The 22,605-nt window shown below is 43.2% G+C and overlaps 2 protein-coding genes across 6 annotated transcripts in view; both read right to left on the bottom strand.

Moving 5' to 3' along the window:
- DAPK2 (death associated protein kinase 2) overlaps positions 1-12,437 on the bottom strand; it is a 37,342-nt gene extending 24,905 nt beyond the window's left edge. The window contains exons 1-2 of one of the 2 annotated variants that reach the window (XM_014879186.2): positions 12,334-12,437; positions 5,975-6,071 (exon numbers count right to left, since the gene is read on the bottom strand). In XM_014879186.2, the coding sequence (XP_014734672.2) occupies positions 5,975-6,036 (62 nt within the window). In that variant the 5' untranslated portion in view covers positions 6,037-6,071; positions 12,334-12,437. The remainder of the gene's footprint in view (positions 1-5,974; positions 6,072-12,333) is intronic. The other variant, XM_014879187.2, reaches the window with a different exon arrangement.
- Positions 12,438-16,012: 3,575 nt separating this feature from the next.
- Positions 16,013-22,605, bottom strand: part of TBC1D2B (TBC1 domain family member 2B) — a 35,162-nt gene continuing 28,569 nt past the window's right edge. For 3 of the 4 annotated variants that reach the window (XM_088172373.1, XM_088172371.1, XM_014879184.2), the window contains 2 exons: positions 22,384-22,505; positions 16,013-19,973 (listed from right to left, as the gene is read on the bottom strand). In XM_088172373.1, coding sequence (XP_088028499.1) covers positions 19,778-19,973; positions 22,384-22,505 — 318 coding nt within the window. In that variant the 3' untranslated portion in view covers positions 16,013-19,777. The remainder of the gene's footprint in view (positions 19,974-22,383; positions 22,506-22,605) is intronic. The other variant, XM_088172372.1, reaches the window with a different exon arrangement.

The raw sequence follows: 22,605 nt of genomic DNA, 5'->3' as shown, positions 1-22,605 counted from the left end.
CTGGTTTACTGGAATAAGTGGAGAGCAGAGCGTTTGAAATTCAAAGAAAGGTTGATAAATCTAATGCTTCTGAACAGTCTATGAATTATTACAAGCTATCAGTGCAGTAACACAATGAATACCTTAAACACCTTGTGGGGTCCTTAGCCATGAGTCACAAGAAATTGTGCCACCTACTGAACCCTCAACAGCATCTCCTGGAAGTGTTCGATGTGTTTGGGAACTTCCCCACTCCGGTGTGGCCATCGACGTGGCCCTTATCAGCTCCTCCTGAGAGTGGAGGTGCAGAGTCAGCAGTGAGAGCAGGAGCCCAGCAGTTCTGGCCAGTTCCCCACAGCCTGGCAAGCTTTCCCTGTAAGCTGAAGCTCGAGAAGAAAATGCACATGATGACAAATCTTCCCTGCTTATCAGACTTGGCTTGTGCTATTGGTATGAGTGCTCGGAGTGGCAGCGAGCAGAGTGCAGGGCCAGGGAAGGTCACAGCTGACTCATGCTCAGCAGGAACAGCTGATGTGATAAGCTGCTCCTGGGAGCGTGGAGCCACTGCAGGGCTGTGTCCTGTGCATGGGGAGGGTGAACACGCTGCACCTGCGTGTGCAAAGGTGCAAATCCACCCAGACACAGGCTGAGAGCTGCACAATTGTAAGGGGGGGGCAGCAGTATTATCGACAAATATTACATGATTTTTCTCCTTCCCCACATACCAAACTGAATGAAACCATGCTGGCATTTCGTTCAAGGCTTTAGGAAATTATATGTAAAAACTGCAAAGGGTTGCTGAAACTCCTGTTCCACTGCTCAGCTATTACAACAGGTCTTCACTGTGGTTCAAACTGCTGGTGCAGAGTGATAACAAAGGTTCACAGATGTCACCTGAGATAAATTAAGCCTGACCATCAGACCTGTGAGCTCTGTTCTGCATCCAATGTTAACAATTTGTCCACTGCTTTATCACTGTTAGAATTTGAGCTCCACTGTGTTTATTTCATGTGCATTTTTACTCATATGTAATATTTTTCATTTTAAAAGTATGGAATTAATATGATACAGAGTATATTTTCTCAGCTGTTGAAATTGCAATGTAAAATGGAAAAAGTAGTTTCATTTTTACAGAAATGGCAGAACAAAGATTTGGATTAATATTCAATGTCTTTTCCCTGGAATTAATATTCTGCTTAATATTCAGTGGTTAAATATATTACAAAATTTGAGCTTTGTGAGCACTACCACAGAGGCCATTCATCCCTAATTACACTCTCAGAGCCAGACATGGACTGAGGAAATACACTGAGATAATTTCCATCATCCAGGTGGATGCTGATGATAAGAAATTCATTACTTTGTTACAAAGTGAGGCCAAGGCCAGCTGTTCTCTGTTACTGTAGGTAGAGCAACTTTGTTATTAGGAAAAAGCCAAACAACAAAACCTTCCATCTCCTCTGAACTTTCTGTAACAAATATTTTATTTTGGAAACAGTTAAGGTAACATTGAAAACTAATAGGGAAACTTGCTAGAAGGACTAAAAAGAAAATAATTCAAGAACAGTGACTCGGTATCAGACAGCTGATAACAATCACAGTGATTGTGACCAAGAGACAAAACTTGGTCAGTACCAGATGCCAAAACTGTTTCAGCAGAAGACTCACATACATGAAACATGACTTAGAAGATTGGTAACAAGAAACATTAACAGGAGTGTTGGTAGTCCTCAGGAATTAAATTTATATTTTACATCAAACACAAAGACTTGCTTTGTGCGTGTTGTAAAATAAAATAATAAAAAGTTATTCTTCAAAATTTAAAGAACTAATTCAAAGTGCAAACTAATCAAAGAACAGACTTAAAGCTCATGTCTAAGAAAGCACAGTACTGAGCAAAGTTAGAAAAAACCATTCCTGTATGAAGATGCTGTGTGGTATGAGTTAAGGATAACTCTCCCAGCTGCAGCCACAGCCCTCTGTTTAGCAGGGAGAGTCCAACGAGCTGGGGGCCATGACTTTTTTGTCCTAGATCTCCAGGTTCCTGCCCTACAAAGAACACCTGGGTTATCTCTGCTTTTTGTTTTCCCTGCATGAATAAACACTCAGTTACACTGTCAGAACAGTGACTTGTGCCAGGCTCCAAGGTCCCATTACCATTGGCAAAATGCTGCATTTGCTGTCCTTTAAAGCTTCACCCAGAAAATGGGGTTACTCTTCTCTCAGAGAGCAGAGTGGATCCTCCACAAAAGCACAGAGGGAGCAGGAACTCATAGTTGGAGATGGGGAACTGCAGGAGTCATAACAAGGCACTGATGAAAGATGGAGCTTGGCTTTAACCATGAAACCACAGCCCAGGTCAGCAGGGGCTGAGAAAATGGAGGCTCAATTATGCTTAAACTAATCAACAGAAATCACAGTGCTTATTTTCTGCACGAAGGCATTGGCTGGCCCAGGAGATGAGCATGAGCATAGCTCCCAGTTACTGAGACAGGCAAGAAACTGGAGTGGCAGGTGGGGAGGCAGAGCCCCTTCCCCACAGTGAAAGGACAGCAGTGAAGGAAAGAGGAGACTTCCATGCCCAGAAATAGCACTCCAAGGTCTGTCTGCTTTCCTCTGTTAGTGTGAGTCCTTGCAGGCTGCAGAGCTCAGCTGCAGGATCAGGGCACTGGCCCAGGACAGCAGTGCCAGCCCACACCACCCTGCAGGAATACACTTTCTCAATGGGTACTGTCACAAAACGCTTTGGGAAAAGCTCCATGACACTTCCTACCCTCAGCCCCAACTTGACACGTAACAGTGACACTGCCCAGAAGGCACAAATGTCAACAGCTCTTACAGTCTGGCTGGCACCACATTTAGGTAACAGATTAATGACTCTATGGTATATCCTTTTATAAATCACACTGCACATCTCAAATTCCAGTACCTACCACCACCATCAGTGTTTGCAAGTACAGCTGGAAAGGGCCCTGCATGTTTGTACAACACTTTTTGCTCAGCGAGCCACAACTAGCCATCCAAAAGACAACAGCTGAAACATTATATTAAAGGCTTTCCAGTGAGCTTTATTGCTGCCACTTTCTTGGAAACCATATCCCTAGCTCAGCAAGGCAGTTCTTCTTTCTCTGAGCCTACTCTGCCCTTGATTTAAGACTTTCCATTCTTGGTTGTCTGCAGCTGTCACCTCCCTTGTGACAAGAACCAGCAGTTATTTGACCTGCTGCATATTCCCAACAAGACAAGTTAGTCTTCACTTGTTCACATTTTTCAAGGAGTATTTCCACTGATTTGGCATGCCATTAACATCCCTGCAAACGGCTTAGGCCAGGACCCTCCTCAAAACACCTTGGATTGTTAAAGCTGTATTATTTCTTTATAATGTTGGAATTTGCTAAATTCACTTTAGAGAGTCCTCTTTTTAAGCTTCCTTTCAGCTATGGCTAGAGAACCTCAGTCCCCACAAACTTGAAAGTGACTGATACTGTCTTGAGGGAAGCAACACAACTATATATGTGTATTTGAAGTATTGCACACATTCAGCATAGGCCATGCTAAGCTTCCCAAACAGAGCTGCTGTAAGGAACAAGGCCATCAACAAGCTGTCTCTAATGCCACATGCCTGACAGATTGCTCCCTGTGTGTACTCTTTGGAGAAGTTGAGCAACAGAGGTTGGTGTAAGATTAATATTTGAAAAACTGGAGGAATGTTGGAGCTAAGCAGCTGGTCAGATCACACAGCTGCAGCCAGGGAAAGGCTGCTCCCCTCTCTGCAGAACGGCTTCTCTCTGTGACAGCCCTGCCTTGGCACACTGACAGCTGCACTGGCAGCCCCCAGGATGGTCTGGCTGGGCAGTGTGCAGGGCTGTGCAGAGTGTGCTGCACTCCCTGTGTGCAGGGCTCTGCTGGAGCTGGGCAGCTTTGCCGTGGTCACCCTCAATGCTGCACTGGGACAGGAAGTGCCTCCTTTCATCACCACAGCAGAGTTCAGCCTTTGCCTCTGTGGTGGAGGCATCCTTTCCTGAGTGCTGTGCAAAGACTTTCAGATCAACAGGTGCTGGCTCTGTGAGTGAGATGCTCTGTTTTACCTCACGGCTGAATCCCAGCTAGAGCAAGCACTAGGCCTATGCTAACAACTAGTTTTGTTATCAGGAAGTGACAAACTCAGTGAGGAGGACAAGAACAGGATGCTCTTCAGAGATGTTGTTTGAAAATATTTGCTCTGTGACTTCTGCTGCCAGAACTACGGTAAATGAATCCTTTAACCTTCCTCTATATGTCAGTCACTAACTTGTTTGTTGCAAACTGAACTAATAAAAGACATGTGCAGGTTCTAAGGGCATCAGTCAGCATTGGAAGAGATCAGTCACTGCAATCTGTCCAGCATGTTAACTTCCTTCTAGCAAAGCAAGATATCATTTGTCACTGGCCCTTCTCAGTAGTTACTGCTCAGAGATAAAGAGCCATGATGACCCAGCTGACCCTGCACATTTAACACACAAAACCTGAAAGTGAAAATACACTGACAAGGACAGTGTGACATTATACATGCAGCCTGAGGAGGAGAGGGCTGCTGTGGCCACACAAACCTTGACAGCCTCTCAGGCTGATTCAAGCAGCAATGGCCAGCCTTTGCCAGATTGTTCCAGCTACACTTCTCCATTCAAAATCCCCACTATCCATCAGCTTGGTGAATGATGTTCATCATCTCAAAAGATTCCCAAAACCAATTCAGAAACCCAAGTAAAAATAAACTACTCAGTCTCCAGTTTCTCATTTTAGTAGTTTGACTGTTTAACCTAAGGTCTCCTAGGTTAAAAACCACACCTCTTACACCCTGCATACATACACTGAATTTCTTTACTGCTCACTGTTGTCAGGTTTTCACTGTCTCTCAGTACCAGGCAGTACTTAAAAGTAAGCAGTTATAGGAAATTTAATAGTTATGGCCTACCTGAGAGGGAATGGAAAATAAACAAACAAACCAATCTCAACCCCTCTCGCCTTAAAAAAATCTTCTCAAAACTCTAAAGATGAAATAGCTGAGAGTGAAAAAAAAAAATCAGCAGGGATACAGCTCAACTGAATTGTTTTAATGGAACTCAATTACTGGCCCTTAAAAAGGAGTGATGGCACATACACAGTCATTTATCAAAACCAACTGCCAGACATTGGGAAAGAAGCCAACCTTTGTAGTGCCTTAATTTTGCTATTTTCATATTAAAATGAAAAACATTAGAGGGTTGTACACTATGTGGAAACCAGCCATCCTCATCCAGAGCATTGTATATTGCCCAGTGACTGGGGTAGCCAGTTCACAAACCCAGCAGTGTTTCAGCAGGTGCTCATGGTTAAGCAGGGTAACAATTGGTAATTACCCCTAAAATTAATACCTGTGGATAAGCCTTTATACATTAGAAGCTATATACATGAGAATTAATACCTGGAGAAGCCTTTATACATTAAAAGTTATATACAAGCATTAACCAGTCCAGCTGGAGATTTGAGAGGTGGAGCCTTTCAGAATACAGGCTTATACTTTTTTCTTGCAGGCACATATGAACATGTGATGTCAGTGCTTGGAGCCAGGTGGAAAGAGCAGTGCTGTGGAGTGATGCTAAAACAGCAGCCAAGTCAAAGTTCTGTGTCTGTGGTGACAGCACCACGGGCTCCTGGCTCCCAGAGCAGCATGTGAACTCAAGTCTAAAGCACGGACACAGGGGACACCTATCTACAAAAGACAATGCAAACATACCTTTTGTTGTCCTAGTTGCAAGAAAAGAAACAGGAAAAACAGTTAGCACATTTAACCTAAAGAAGAAAGCCCAAAAAACTACAAAAAGTTCCCATCCAAAGTGGGGGTTAGTCTGTGTGGAGGTGTGTGCTGCTTTTGCAGTATATTGTAACTGATGTAGGCTGTCAAGCAGAAGGATGTACCAAACTCCCCATGTGTCAGATTTTGGGATCATGTGATGTCAGTGTGACCCGACCTTACCTTCCCAGCTCCTCCCCGATCTCGTACACGTCCTCCACCCTCTGTTGCTTGAAGAAAGCCATACTTGGTCTTTCATTGATGCTCAAGGATGATGCAACTAGAATATTAATGAGGAATGACACTCATTACATCTTGCAAGAGGCTAAGTCTCAGTAACACACGTTTGTTGTATAGGCACTTTGGATCCATTGCAGCTCATTCATGGCCAAAGTTACCACTGATCAATCAAAATAACGAATTCAGCAGCCTCAGCCAAATAGTGAGGGTTCAAATCTGGAAAGAGATGAGCACTTTTAAGTGAACAAGATTCTTGGCCACCTCTGGCATACCCAAGAACACACCTAACTAGACGCACAGGACACACCAAGAAACACGAATGTGATGAAAGGAAAAATAATAATTTGACAAAGTTCTGGACAATAAAGCCTTCACACTACACTAAAGAGAGCCAGCACAAGAATTAGCATTACAGACTCCCTCTGACAGATCCTGAGCCGGGGGACCAGGAGGCAGAGCTTCCTTTCTCTCAGGTCTGGCAGTGCTCCTGAAGCACACAGACATTTGAACTGCTCTGGAAAAAAGTGCTGTGGTTCCCTCTCCAGAGCTTTCAGCACATCTTCCATCAAGCACAGTAGATGTTTCAAACAAGACCACCAGCAGCATCTGCTGCAGGTGTTACTCTGTGTAACTGTGCAGTTTGTTTCCTGAACAGAATCTTTTAAGCTGATAATCTCTGCGAGCTCTGAAAATGCAAGCCTCACACTGGTGCCCTGGAGCATCTGTGCATGATGCTGGGCTCCTTCTGGATGAGGAGAAGATGAGAACTCACATTATTCCTTGGGATACACCTCCCAAGCAGTGTGTGATTGTAACAGAGTAGATTTGAGCAGAATAATTGGCCAGTCAGGTCATGACCTATTTGTTATTTCCTGTGGGGATGAACACTGGCACTATGCCCAATGGCCCCAATATCCACTGTTTACATCAGAACATGTAAAATAGCTGTAAGGCTTCTAGCACCACAGTAAAGTGTAACCACATCGAGGCATAGAGTGATTCTCACACATCTCTACACTCAACACTGTATCTTGTCAATGCAATGTGCTTTGCTTTATGAATCCCAGATGCTGCTTGCTTCAGATGCACTAGGGACTTCCAGGTTCTGTATCTCTATACAGTTCCTGCATATTTTTAAATGGCAGTCATTGGCATCTGACTGGTGCATATCATATTTCATTAGCAAACAAAGCTCTATTTTGATCCTTTAGAAATAAGTTCAATTCAGTGTTGCAAGAAGATTCACCAGACCTATAAAACAGGACTAAGTACCAAAGAGCAATTGCAGTACTGCTGTCAAACTGAAAGGCACACAAACTGAAGATTTTTCTCCCACAAAAGCAGGTATGTAAGCAGAAGATACATTGTAAAATCTAACAATTCGTCAATACACACCCAAGCTGTCATCATTCACACACCTCAGAAAACAAGACTGGTTGCTTTGTTTGCCCCAGATCTTTTTGCAAACCACTGGCTTCTAATGCACAGGTGGCATGTTGAGCATCAATTCCTTTCCAAATATGCTCCTTCTATTGCTTCAAAGGGACAGAAAGTCTCCTAGCACTTTTACAGAAATATATTTTTAGTCGACGTTAGCAAAACCTACACATTGGGAGAAAAATTCTTAGATTGCTTTATGTCAAGCATAAGGGCGAGGACATCAACACTTACAGCCCCAACTTCAGCAGTGCCAGAAGATGAGTGACAGCCCTGGGGCTGCTGCATTCCTGCCAGCAAACCTGCTCAAACCCTAGTTCCAAAGCTCTGGAATGGAGGCAAATGCCTCCCTTGCCCTCCTGTGTAACAGTGCTTCAGCAACAATGTCTCTTGTTGGGCCACCCAAGGCAAAGGAGAGAAACCACACAGGTTGTGACGCTGAAGCCCAGGGTAACCACCCCACAATTCAAATACGTTGTAGAAACCAACACTTGCATTGGTGAGCATGATGCACTGCAATGTGGGTTACTATTTTTTCACTTTGTATCCTGGCTTTGCCCACATTTTCATAGTTTTTCAATGTGAAGCAAGGTGAACTGATCTGTTAATTCTGTTACTTAATAATTTCCTTCCCAAAACCATGTCCATGCTTGGGACGAAAATATCTATTTTATTTTTCAATGAAAATAAGCAACTCAAATTTCACTTTGTAAGCAAATTACAAAGTGATTTATACAAAGAAGAATACTTGAAGTATTCTTCAAGTAACCTTTTATAATCTCACCAAAAGATCACTGACTACTATTGCTCAGAGCTTGAAACTACAGTCAATATATGCTTTAGTCATGCTTACAAGAGGGCATCTCTGAGCTATTTGCTCCTAACTAAGTTTATTGTTCAAAGCAGAATTTTCTAAAATGTTGATTGCATTCAGCCTTCATAGACTTCAAAAAAGCAAACAAAGGACAAAGCCAAGCCTTGCTGAAAACCCCAAACCTTTCATTCACCCTGAATTGCAAAATTATATTCTGAGCACATGCAAAAGTCAAGTACAGGAAAATGCCCAGGTAATAAGAGATGCTGCTGAGACTTGCCCAAAGATTGTAAATCCCTCAAGCTGACTACTCCCTTCATCAGAATCCAAGCCACATGGTTATAAACAACATTAATGCAAACACACCTAAAAAGTCATTGTTTTAAGAAAGAGTTCATTACCATTCAGAAGAGCAAGTTAAAAAGAGTGCTCTGAGAGTGGGAAACCCATCTGAAATGCCTCTGTGAACACAGTGACCTAATGTTTGATTGACATGTTCACTCATTTCCCAGCATCCTGCAAAGAACACAGCTGATTCTGCAGGTGCATAGAATCCATGTGAAAATAACCAGGAAATTCTCATCCCTTCTGCCCGTCTCTTAACTTGCACCCGTTTCTGCAGAGGTCAGAGCACTAAGTCAGATCTCCCAGGAAGGACCCATTCGAGCCCAGAGCCTCGCTTCTGAAAACAAAACTCACAGTGCTCAGCCCCCAGTGGTGCCTCTGATGTCCTGGTGTTTACCATGTCTGTCACTTCATGTTACCCTGTCCTTCCACAGATCTCTCTCTGGCTTTCACCCAACAGTCACACCTAGCAAATGCCCAAAATAGATCATACACTCGATGGCCAAAGCAATTGTCACTGGCACAGCACAAGGGGGAAAGCCAACAAAAGATAACCTCACATGCTTAAAATTCATCTGAAATAGAAGTGCCATTCACAAGCATGAATGTTACCCTTCTCAGACAATACAGCCTCACCTAGGAAACTAAGCTGATTTCACTTTCAAAGATTTCTTATACTACAAGGTTTCTGTTGGACAACATTTACAAGTACAGTAGACTATTTACAAGGACATCAAAGGAGGAATGAGAGCCTTCATGTTTTTTCTAGTCAGGTGGTGATTTTTCTTATGATGGCCAGTGAAGGCAGGCAGAATTAGAGATGGACAGACATTCATCTTGGACTCAGACTAAAAAGTTGTTCAGGGTCTGAGGAAAGAGCAACAACCACCTTTTTTTCCCTGGCACATACATTATGCTAACACTTCAGGGCCATGTGCCCCAACAATACCAAAATCCAGTGAGTCAGGGCCATTCCCATCACTCAGGATCTGCACCAGAATTCATTAAACCCAGGGTGATGAAGGTACCTGCTTCAGTGAGTTTTGAATCAGAGCTCAATTGCTCCAAGGCAAGCTCAGCAGAGGAGATGAGCTTGTGTGTCCTTTCAAAGAACATGCCATGTTTATTTCTCAACCACCTTGCACTGGGACCACCTCTCCTCAACTCTTTACTCTGGGATTCCTCACAGTGAGCATTGTCATGTGAAGGCCAGCTTCTACTCACAATTTATGCTGCTGTGTTTCCACGATGATACTCCATAGTATAGTATAGCATATGTTTACTATAAGAACATAATACTTCATCTTTTATTGCTGTATCCAACTCTCCTTAACACGGGCCAAATATCACAAGGCAGCAAAGCTTTGCTTATCCTGTGTGAATGATTTTACTACAGACAGGAGTCTTTACAGGAGTAAAACTGCAGGAAACCCAGAAATAGGATACAGGCCCTGAGATGGCCGTTTCAGGCACTAGAAACATGTCCTGCCTCATCTTTTCACATTCTTTTTAAACTCTGCCCTACCATTAAATAGGATCATATTTACCCTAAGAAACGACAGTTTCTCATTGTGATCTAAGGCATATATTTACACACACACACTTTACATCAGTACAACCTCTGGATAAAGACATTCTTATTGTTGTACACAAGGACCTCTTCGGTGCAGCTCGTGCTGTGTGTAAAGGACATCAATCTACAGAAACCCACTCTTCCACAGAGAGTGACAGAATCCCTCTCAAGAGGAGCAGAAGAAAGTAAGTTCTATTTGTCTCCTCTAATGAAGGTTTCCCCGCACAGATAAGTTATTAACCTGTTATTATCAAATTATGTGACAATCAGTGACTGGTTTATACATGTCAAACCCATGATAAATGTCCACCCGCCAGTGAATGAGAGCAGAACAAAGAAATCAGAGGTGAGAACAAAACTGTAGGAGCACTTCCCTTGCCAACAGCCTTGCATTTTTTCCCCTTAGGGCATCTTCTGTCCTAAGGAAACCAGTTTCAAGTGACTGAGGTAACAGCTGAATAATCTGACTTTCTCAAGTACACCTGACATGAGCTGAATCACTAAACCTTTTGCCAAACTCAGAAGCAGTCCCCATGGCATACTTTGATATTACAAAATATTAGTTACACTTAACTAAAATCCCAAACCCATTAGAACGGACCAAAGCAAAAACTTCCCATATGAACTATTTTATAATACTGAAAAATGACCAAAACCAATTTAGAATCAAAACCGGACTGTTTTAAATTAACGATCTGAAAAAAACCCCAAAATCCATTAAACAAATTGAAGTTATATTGTCTTCTAGTTTTGGTAAAACTAAACAGATTTTTATAAACATTAAAATATTTTCTTCTTTAGTTTTCATTCCTTTTTCTACCTTTCTTTCTTTTTCTTCTCTTTCATGCCACAAGACTAAGCAATTCCAACAACAAAAAAATCCTCAAACAACCCAAGTAGGTTTTACCTTCTGCTTTCAAAAAAGAGTAGCACAGCTAAAAGTTCTGTTAACTTCAGCAAATCCCTATTTTCACTGAAACATTTTCCTGTCAGAAAACAAAAGTAGCCTAAATTTTTTTTTCTGCCGGGAAATTGAGGCAACTATTACTACCTGCGTGTCTATAAAAAACACATAACACACCCAGCGTTTAAGCAATTCAGCCACTAACTCTCCAGGGCTTCCTTCCTGACCTCCCAAATTTACCCTGCAGTAATTACATGTGTGGCGAATGACCCAAGGCTGTATTTCCAAGCACACGTACCGAGCACATTGGCTCTGCAGCTAATGGCAGCTGCCAGGCAGGGCCAGGGATGGCAGAGCCCGGCGTGCCCGAGCGATGAGCGGGGTGGGGGCACTCAGGGGAAGCCCGCAATGCCAGGCACGCTGGCACGGCACGGGCACAGCCCTGTCCCCGTCCCTGCGGCGCCTTCACGGATTACTGCTGCACATAACCCACAGCGCTGCCCCAAAGGCAAAGAGCTCGCCCCTGCCAACAGCTGATGTTTCAGAAAAGGGTCAGAGTTAAACTTTTCCCTCACGCCTTCAGCAGGTGAGCGCTGCGATTTTGGTCCTTTTGCAGATCAGACACAGCAGGAGCAATTACCCCACATTTTAACCCTCTAAATCACATCTTCCTTCTTGGCTGTCCTCTACAAGGATGCCGGCCAGGCTAAACCAGTCCCCTCCACCGTGCTGTGCTGCTCCAGGAGCCCCGGCTCACCGGCCAGAGGAACAGGTGTAAAGAAAGCCAAGTGAAGCTGTTTGAGGGAAAAGGCAGGAAGAAACTTGCGGATGGACGCTGGAAGTTGCACAGAATTCGCTGAATATTATCAGCGAGCCGAGCCTGAACCCCACAGCGGCCGTGCCCGATGGTCCCGGACAGGAGCAGCACCAGTCCGGGCGGAGTGTAACAAACACCCTCAGGGCAGTGTGACACCCTCAGGGGCGCTGGCGGCACCGCGGCACTGCCCGGCCTGTGGGAGCTGCGGGCACACACAGAGCCAGCGCAGACACCGTGAAGAGGCCGAGGGTCCGCACCCCGCCAGCCCCGGCAGCTCAGCCCCTGAGCCGCGGCACGGAGGGACAGGGAGCGGGAGCGTCATGAGGGCGGCTCGGCGTGAGGCACGGAGCCGGAGGAACACGGAGAGGGGAACCGAGATGGGGAACCTGCTGAGAGGGCAGCGCTGACTTACCGCGTCCGCCGGGCTCCCTGAGCGATCAGGGCAGGGCCGGGTGGAGGCTGAGGGGGCGGCGCGGCCGGGCGGAGGAGCCGCGGGGCCCTGCCCGCCCCGGGCCCGGAGGGAGGGCTGAGGGAGCAATGAGGGAGGGCTGAGGGAGCAATGAGGGAGGGCCCGGCTCCGCCCCGTGAGGAGAGCGCGGGGGGCGCCGGGCCGGCCGCAGGGACAGCGGCACAGCCGGGCCGGCCCAGCAGCGCTGTGTGGATGCAGCGTGGGGCTGAGCCGGGGCCCCGGCCCCAGCCCGACTGGGCCAGCCCTGCCCTGCCCCGATGGGATGCGGACAGCTCCAGCTGGGCCAGACCAAAGCCCTCCAGACCAACACAGCTCACACAGGCTGACTGGGGAGCATCTCAGATACAGAGCCCCAGTTCCTTGCTTTAGTAGATACAGGATATGTGAAAGCAATAGTAAGAAAATAATGCTGAGGAAGCAAAGCCGATGGAGAGGCAGTTAAGTTGTATAAGCCTTGTTTCTGTGCTCTATACAAGCTGAAACAGAAGCCTGGATTGGTTCCTGCGTGGTGTGAACGTCCCCGTTACCCGGTGACATTGCCCATTGGTCCCAGAGACCGCTGTGACAAAGAGCAGCTCAGGCGGCATTCACATGCACTACTGTACCAAACCTCTGCCATGCTGCTTCCCAAGCCACCGGAGCCCAAGAGCTGGCTTCCAACAATAACATTCTTCATCTGTTCACTCTCCTAAAGACATCCCCAAAACCTGAAAAACTAGATTTTCTTCAGCTTTATTTGGCACACAAATAAACACTCTTAGGTCTCCTTACGTTTCTTCAGGGCAAGTTAATAGCCATCATTTGCTAATGAGCAATGATGTGGGATTGTTCACACCTTCAAAATAAATGACAAGTGCCACGTTGCCTTCACTTTCAATTCCCCTTTGTGATTAAGGTAACACAGTGGTAATGGCAAATAAGAAGGATGTTCTCCTGTACAGCAAGGTGTGAAAATAGATAAATTTAAGAGTGATTTTATTCTAGGCAAGTACCTAAAGGCAGTAGTTTTTATTATCACAGTGAAAATGAAACTTGGTTTGTCCTAAATCAAGAGGACTGAACTGTGGCCCTGATCGCCTGCCCTGGGAGTGGTGTTCACAGCCCACAAGTTCCACCCAGCTCCTCCAACTCCAAAAGAAGTGTCTGCTTGTGATACTACACAGGGTGGAGAACAGGAAATGGGAGCAACAGTAAATGTTTCAAAGGGCAGTGGAAGCACTCAGAGCTCTCTCAAAGGGGAATAAAGCTATTTAATTTCTCACCTTTAGTTCTACAACAGAATATGATCACGTGGAAGCCACAGCAATCATACCACAAAATTCTCAGAGCAAAGGGCACATGAGCAAGGCCACCGCTTTTGTTTGCTCCCAGCTGCAAAGAAGGGAACAAAAGACTCTGAGAGGCTGTAACTCAGCTTTTCAAACTGGGACAAGCTCTCCCTAGACCCAGAATAACCTCACTTTGAATAAAGGTTTCCAAGAGCAGCAAAGGTAGATTGGGTCCCACCCCTGCTGCCATGTCCATGGAGCTTGTATGCCCAAATACAGGCACTCCCTAAGTAGGATGTTGCTCTTTCATGGTTTTGTAGTTATTCACCCTTAAAATACTAACTCGAGATTTCTTTGTAACATCTTTGGATGAACGTAAAAGCCTTTATTTTCGTACAGGACAAGAACAGAAAACTCAAACCTGAGCAGTGTTTCAAGTAGGCAGCACCAGCAAACACTGCAGCCATGTATTTGCCGGCCTCCTCTAGAAGTGACAAAATAGGAAACCCATACCGTATGTTCCAAAGGGGGAGTTCCAGGATTAAAAACCAGAAAAACACCACCTGCACTTCTTAAAACTGGCAAATCGCTTATTTCACAGTTTAATCACCAATGACAGTACCTGAAGACATCACTGATTCCATTCATCAGCTCAAACCTGACATCTTAAGGGCAACTCACTGCACAACCTACCTGGTTTGTACACACCAAAGGTACATCACATTTGAGAGGCAAAGGCAGGATGCAGTTGCTCAGGACTGGGGGAATCTTAGTTGGCCAAAGCAATTACATTTACTAGACATATTCTAGCACTGAATGTTTTAATTACTGGAGATATATACTTTTAATAATTGTGGTTTTTTAAAATCACATTCAGTAATAGTCTGGAGTTTTGCTTTCTAGTCTCGTGCTCTGAAAAGTTGGCTACACTACAGGTGGGCATCCTTGAACTGTAGACAAATATGGCTTTTACAGCAGATCATCCCAGTGAAAATACCACTCTGCTAACTTCTGGTTGAACCTTTTACCTTATTTTCCAGGGGGGAAGTTTTCAAGGCAGAGCACACCCTTCCTTTGCATTATCTGAGGGAACATACTTCATGTGTGGGAATTCTTAAAGCTTCAGCACTACATGGCTTCTGCTTTCTGTTGAGGTCAAGGAGCTGGAGATAAGGAAGCTATGTTTAGCACTTGTGAAAACCCAGAGAAGGAGCACCTGATACCTTGTAATAGCAGCAGACTGAGTGTGTTCTCTGCATCTCTGAGGCACCCAGAGCAGGTACTTGGTCTCTGTTCAGAGCAGGCCAGCTGTGTTTACCCTAAGTTATGCATTTCTTTGGAACCAGGTTTTTAACATACATCAGCCACACTCACATCCTTAATGCAATCCCACTGAGAGCAGATGCTTCAAGCTTAGTCCCAAGGAGCAAATGGGAGTCTCAGCTGTTCTTTACAGGCCCCAGCAGCTGCATAGGGCAACACAACCTACTCAAGCTAAACGTGCCAAGTATCCAAGTGAGGACATTGCTCCCCATGCACTCTCTCCCCAAAATTTTGTTTATTTGTCTGATTTAAGTTTTCAGTACACAGGACATGAGGTCCTTAATCCATAGTTGTGGTCTGCCTCAACTGCTGATCTCTGTCGTGTTTTGCAACCTCTTTGAACAGATTTCCAACTGTGCCAGTATCTCCTGTAATAGCCTGCCATTCTGTAGCAGAGCCAGAGGACAAGAACTGTGCACTATTCACCTCTGCTATGAAAGATATGCTTGGATATGCAGTTACAGTCATGTCCTAACTCTTATTTTATCCTCCCTTACATTTAGCTATTAAGTTACATATCTGAAGTAGCTAAGGTATTCAAACCTCTTTAAGGGAGTCAAGCAATTCCAAAATGCAAAATTAATATCTGAAAGACAGATAATGAGACTTGATTTCCAAATTGAGTACTTGGTTCAATTTTCAAAACAAAATGAAATTATTTATTTGACTACAAAAGACTGTGTCAGACCGTCAGTACCAAGCCTCCTAGAGAAGCTTTTGGGGTGTCAGGAGATATCATACAAATATGTTTCCCAGAAAGTGTGTGAACTCAGAAAATTCCTATGAATGTTCATGCGAATTTTGTCTCCCCCTCCCTCTCCAAAGAAACACCAATGACAAGTTTACCCAATCAGCATCACCTGCATGCAACATGTCTATGGTTCACATCTTCCTGCTCCAAAGCCACATTTACAGCTGTATGTTCCTTTACAGAGATCCTCTCAGACCTCATTACCAGACAAAAATATGAGCTCTGACACCTGCAGATATTTCCATCTGTTACGGGAAAAAAAAAGAACCAGAGCAATCTATAAAGTAATAAACAATTTATTTTTTCTTTACACAATCTTTAGGAAGATAACATCACTTATGTCTGTAATTCAGATTTCTTGTACCGCATATTGCTGATTTTTAACATGGCACTTAAGGGAACAGTCACTTAAACAGCTACACAATTTATTAATCAATTTGCCACTTCTCAGTTATGTGTCTGAATATACAACTCTGTCAAATTTAAGACCATTCGTTCATCTCTGATGTTTTATAAGGAAGAAAAAAAAAAACTTTCCCTTTCTGCTGAAATATCTTACCATGTTTACAAACACTGAAGGGAAGGGGAGAATCTCTCACAGAAGACCCTGAAAGGGCAACAGAAAAGTCTTTTTTATTGATTATATATCTGGTAAAAAGAACACCACCAAACAATGTGATAACACTGGATCGTAACACTGCCTGTACACATGTACATGTCAAGCTGAAACACTGTGCAGTTCTAATAACCAGAGGTGTAGTGCACCAATTGTTTGCCTATTTAACTGAAAATAAGAGACCCCCTTTAAATAACTAATGAAAAGTTTCACCAGGAAGCCATGCATACATGAATAGAGATGGAGGAATATCCTGCACGATGTAACTTAGTGGTCTGGGTTACATCACAGATTCTGGGAACCACACATGAGCAACTCTGCACATTATGTGCAAGGCCTTGAAGTTACAATATTGTCTTGGCAGTGTTATGTGCATGAACAGGTCAGCTCCTCACTGTCTGGCTGGCATGAATGGTCAACCCCACGCACCACTTCAGCAGCTCACACACAAACAAACTCATGGGCTCCATGCAGGTCAGCTTTGGCAGGCCACTGAGGCACACTGTGTTTTGGCCTGGTTTCATCAGGTTTCAATGCTGCCTGTGCATCCTGCATGTCCCTAAGGAGCTACTGCTCTCCAAGGGAACCAGATTTAAGCACCACTAGCAAACTAAGTCACACAACATTTGCAGCAGCAAGCAAGGCAAGCTCCCCTGATGTTACTTCCTGCTACATGCATCTTATTTTTGTTCCACAGAGACTTCTAGTGGCCAGACGTGAGAAGTCTCTGCAATTTTTTGACCTTTTAGCTCATCACTAAATCAGTAACAAGGCTCAACAAAATGAAACCAACAACTTGCAGGGAACTTGAGCATGACAGCATCAACTCATTTTATATCTGCAAGCTGACAAAATACCCAGAGACAGCACAACTTCCACAGGGTTCTTAACATTCATGGGTAACAGTCACATCGTGGCAGAAGAAACAGAGCTACTGAGTTTTACTGTACAAATGGAAACAACTTCATGGAATGAAACACAGCAACACATGCACACACTAAGTGAACCATCAGCACAACTCTAACAACAACAGTCCTGTAATATTGCAGGTTGTGTTCTGGCAGCTAAAGAACTTCCTGAACCATTGCCTTAAAGTTAGTTTTATCTTTATAACCTGAACACTTCAATGGAATCAGCCTGAAAACATTTCTGAAGTCTCAGGACTAGTTCATAGTGAAGACTCAAAGCCAAAGAAAAATGGATTGTAGGAATAGGGTGGGTACAAGTATCTCAACTCTTCACCTTACTATTCCACTTGTGGTCACTGAAAGGAAGATCTTCACCTTAAAAGAAAATTCATTTAACACTTGACAACAACATTAAAACAAACATAAGAACAAAAAGCCTACATTGCATATTGATTTAGAGACCAGCTCTTTCAAAACCAAGACAGCATAACTAGAAAAGTAGAAAACTTGGTCCCATTTTTGTATTCAAATACTGATTGTAAGTAGAAAAAGAATACAGTACATGCAATAATAACAAAACCCTGCCCTCCTGTACACAACCAGAAGTAACTAGGGAATTAGAAAAAATCCCCAGCTACTGCCTACCACAGACAAGGTAGGGGACATTTTATGAGACTAGTAACATATAAATCAAGATGATCACACCATCAGTCCCTCATTGGCAAGGATTTGCTGGATAGGTAAAAATTATGTGTCATACAGGAAGCACAATTTTTTTATCAAAAGTAATCCTCTAAGTTACAACTTCACCTCCGATTAAATAGTTCCCTTCCATATAAACTAACTTATAATATGTTTACCTGGAGAAGGCTACAACTACATTACCTAAAATAAAATGTTTTTAAAAGTGCTGTGAAACAGAAGCAGGATTTCTCTCTGCACACACTTGTTGACAAAAGCAATGACATGATTATACCAAATAAAGTACTATTACTTCTAGAAAACCAAAACAAAACACATAAAATACAAGCTTGATGCACTTGACTCTTCCCAATGATTAGTTTTGGTTTTTGCCAATTCACACTTCCCCAGAGCTCAATGATTTGCTGCCTGGTATTTAAATTCTAGTTTTATCATGACACATTATAGTCAATCCAACATTCTGAAGATCCAGCAGTTCAAGAAAAAACATTACAGAAGTCCAGAGAACAGCCAGCAAGAAAGAAACCCTCCTTCTCCTCAGAACCACTTATGAGCACTGCTAGTCACCAAAAGAGAGAGGATGGTCCCCAGTGCCACTTCCACAGCAGGAACACTACAGCCCAACAGCCCAGATGTTGCTCCTACAGCTGTCTTGCAGGAAGTGCATCCAAGTCTCACAGTAAAGCTGAGTACATTAGGAGAATATTGCATTTTTCTGTTGGAAAAGGATGTTCAGCTCCCCTGTGCACGTTGTGACCTTTAGGTTTCTTTGATTGATTGGTAAATATTTGTTTATGAACCCAGTCACTACCACTATTGTAAAATAGTTCTACAACCATGCAGAACAAACGCTGTGTTTCTTCTTAAAGAGCTAGACTTCACCTTAGGTCCTAAAGGGGAAGAAGCATTAAAAGAAAAAAAACACCAACCAAAACCAAAATAACAACAAAAAAACCACCCCAAAACCCTCACAGAAACAAAAAACATAACAAAACAAACTTTCAACAGATACCTAAACAATTGGCTCCTAAAGCATGGTACTCCTGTGACGAGCTCCATTCTTCCATAATATCTGGGGTTTGGTTGTGGCCTTTTTTGAACCATTGCAATCAAAAAAGTAAATACAAATAAAACTGATTAAATACAGTTTGATCTCTAAACCCCTTTGCATTAATGAGATTATCAACACAGCTGCCCTGAAAAGTAGAAATGATGTTTGCTATCACTGTTTCATACACACTCAGTGACAAAAATAGGTACTTATTTTACCTTTACTTTAGAGTACATATATTCAAGTGTTCTGTTTGGTGATCCATTGCATGACACTTCAGAAAAAGACAAAGGAATCTCCATCCCATGCTTTTCTGGTTAGTGACCTCAAGAGTGGCTAGATTGAGCCAACCTGAATCCAAGAAATATGTTGTCCTCTCACATTGAGCCTGCACTACAAAAAACATGATTACATCACAAAACCCCTAAACTCAGAATGGTAATGAATGTAACAGAGCATGGACTTTTATTGTTGTTTCACATCCAGGCATTAATGGTGCACTTTGGGAAAACATATGTCAATTCAGCTGACTGACTAAACAGAGACAGATATTAAGTGCTCTACAAACGATTCCATGAACATAAATGTAAACAGAAGTGTTTGGCCTCCATACAAAGTGGTATTTCTGAAAGTGCTGGGACTTGGAAATCTGTCCTGCATATTTCCAAAAGCAAGGAGTTTACATTCTGTTTGACAGGATTAAGGAGGTGTTTTGGAGGTGAACTCACTTTGGTCAGGATCCCAAAGAGCAGTTTGTCTGAGGCAGTTTCAGCTATCCTCCTCATCATCACTGATCAGGTCCCTTTTCTCCACGCAGGTGTCTCTCTCTCGCAGGAAGTCCTCGCGGATGGCCTCCAGCTCCGTCAGCTCCAGCCGCACCTTGTCCAGGTGATAGGCCCTGCGGTTCCTGATCTGCCGTAAGGGAAAAGGGTTCAGGTCTCCAAAAGCAATAGCAGTCAGTTTCCTGCAAGATTACACAATGGTAGAAGACAATCATTCATATTTGGTGGGGTTTGAAATCAGTTTACAACTTCATCCACATCGACTTTTATCATATGTCACATATCTCTGGTCTCTTTCACACTTGATAGTCTCAGATGTTACCAATATTTCAAGAAATTTCTATAAAGCATTCAGGCTTAAGGTTATTTCACATGATAAAGTGTAATCAAACGCTCAGGAGTTCCCCAAGCCATCTGTAACCTCTGCTGTAGAGATCATGGCATTGAAATGCTGAGCAGGAGGCATAAGCTGGGTCATCAGAGCTTCCTTGGCTCCACTGAATACTGGGCACATCCAGCTACCCTTTACAGACTGGAGAACTGCCTCCTCCATGGAGCCCACTGCAGCTCCTTCAATCCCCAACACCCAGCTCTGCAGTTAACCAACACCCCTGACAATGAAGAGACCAGATAAAGCCAGGGATTATATAGAACAAGGACAGAATGTTCTGGGTTTCTGCTGGCTGAGCACAGAGATCTCTGGGCCAGTGTCAAGCCAAACTTGTCAGGGCACCATGCAAAGCACCACAGAGGATCCAGCCCCCTTCCAGAGTCACACTGCATCATTCCATGCTGCAGACCCAGCAAACCCAGCAGCTGGTCAGTCTAATCAGGCCAAAAAGCCTGCATCAAACCACGTCATTACTGCTGATCTACACCCAAAAACATCTCATTGTTTACTAAGGAAAAAAAGAGGAACTGGAATATTTATTGTATTTGAATTATCAGAAATAAATATTATGAAAACTTCTTTGGACAGTTTATTTCATGGTAGGTTTGCATTTCTGAGTGATCAAGGAATGATTTCCTGCTTTTTCGATACATAACACATTCCAGCAGCTTCTCTACCTGTACACAACATGCCATGGCTCTGTAGAAAAACCCAGCTATGACATCCTGTAACTAGGAAATAATTATGTCTGTAGAGACCTTTCTTACTACAGAGTTTGAACTTAGAAACTCTGTGCAGAATGATTTTAACCCATTCAGAACATCCATGGATTCTGTACAAATACATATTTCTGAATTTTTCCTCTACAACAGGTTCACCTTTTGTCCATATCAAGAAAGAACTCATTTTACATGCTTTTGTGCTCCTCAAATGTTGATGATGTAAAACTTGTACAAGCATGGCAGAATGAGAAACCAGGCAGTTTGAAACCTGTCTTGTCAGTCCTAGCAGGCAAATCCATATTCCCTAAGTGGCACTGCACTGTTTCCACTCTTAAAAGCCCCAAAGGCAGAGACTTACAGATCAGCACAAAGCATATTTGTATTGCAAAAATCTTTGATGTACTGAATTCTGTCCTCACTTGAACTCCCCATCTCCCAGTGCTCCCTAATTAGTTCATTTTGTTAACATGAAATTCAGCAACTTTAGAAATCTTGAAACTAGGTTATTTCAGCACCAGAAAGTTTACACAGGAGAATCATGATATCATTTCCATAAGTGGAAAAGGAATGGAAAGCCAAATCTTCACCTCTGACTAAATATCAAAATGTTGTTTGAATTAGGTAAGGAAAAAATATTTTTTTTTCCTGCATCAATCCCAGCAATCCCTTTCAAGCACAAGATTATTCAGCTTTAACTTGTATTTCAGTTTTGACTAGAGACAAGAAGTAAAAATAATTAAGCTCTTTCAGTAGAAGTCAAAGTATAAGCCTAAATTTATGTGGAGTTTATTACAGTAAAAAGAAACCTCTCAGATTTCAATTAAAAATTTTGGTCTAAACTGAAAATTAGTCAGCTGCAAAACTTTTTCATACATTAAACCAATCCCAGGACAATTTTTCTTTTTAAGATGAACCTGCTGCTCGCTCTACAGTCTTGAAACCAGGAATCTAAAAAACAGTAAACCCTAATTTCCAAGCTGTAAGTCCTACTAAGGACTGAAGACCAGAAAAGGATTTAATTTGTATTTATTCTCTGCTTCCAAGTAAAAAAAAACAGCTGGAAATACATGGCAGGAGCCTGTGCATTAACCATGCATAAGAGACCTAAGCTGCAGGGGACATGCCTCACATCTTTAAAGCTTTAGCCAGGATGTATTTCTATTTACCACAAAACATTTAACAAGTTACATCTGCATTGCAGAGGGAAACTTCTCCTGTGGCTGAAGTTCTGCCGTGTTGCTACCACGATACAACACCTACACAAAGTCATCTCCTTCACACACAAAAGTTCTATTTAAGCCTTCCTCACTTCTGATTTGCCTCTGCTAGATAAAAGTCCTCATGACAAATCCTACCAGTTGCTCTCCAGTTGCTTTACATCTGAATTAGGATCTAGATGGAAACAACACCAAAGCCACAAGACAGACATTTCTCATGGCCCACCACAAGCCCTTCAGTGGCACCCCGTGTGTCACCCACCTGGCATCGAGGATGGTGCGTGTGAAATAGCGAAGGTACTTGAAAATAGACATCGAATCCTGCAGCTTTAAGATTTCCTCTTCTTTGTATTTAAATACTGCCAGGGCAAACCGGAATATTACCTGACAAAAACACATCCAATATTTGGTACTTTGTAAGTACAGAATACACCGAGTTTCATTATCATCCTTATAAACTCCCAGCAAGAGTTCCTCATCCACA

The sequence above is a fragment of the Sturnus vulgaris genome, chromosome 13 (assembly GCF_052056855.1).
Source record: "Sturnus vulgaris isolate bStuVul1 chromosome 13, bStuVul1.hap1, whole genome shotgun sequence".
Lineage (NCBI taxonomy): Eukaryota > Metazoa > Chordata > Aves > Passeriformes > Sturnidae > Sturnus > Sturnus vulgaris.
The sequence above is the reverse complement of the archived record's forward strand: the minus strand, read 5'-3'. Positions and strand labels throughout refer to the sequence as shown.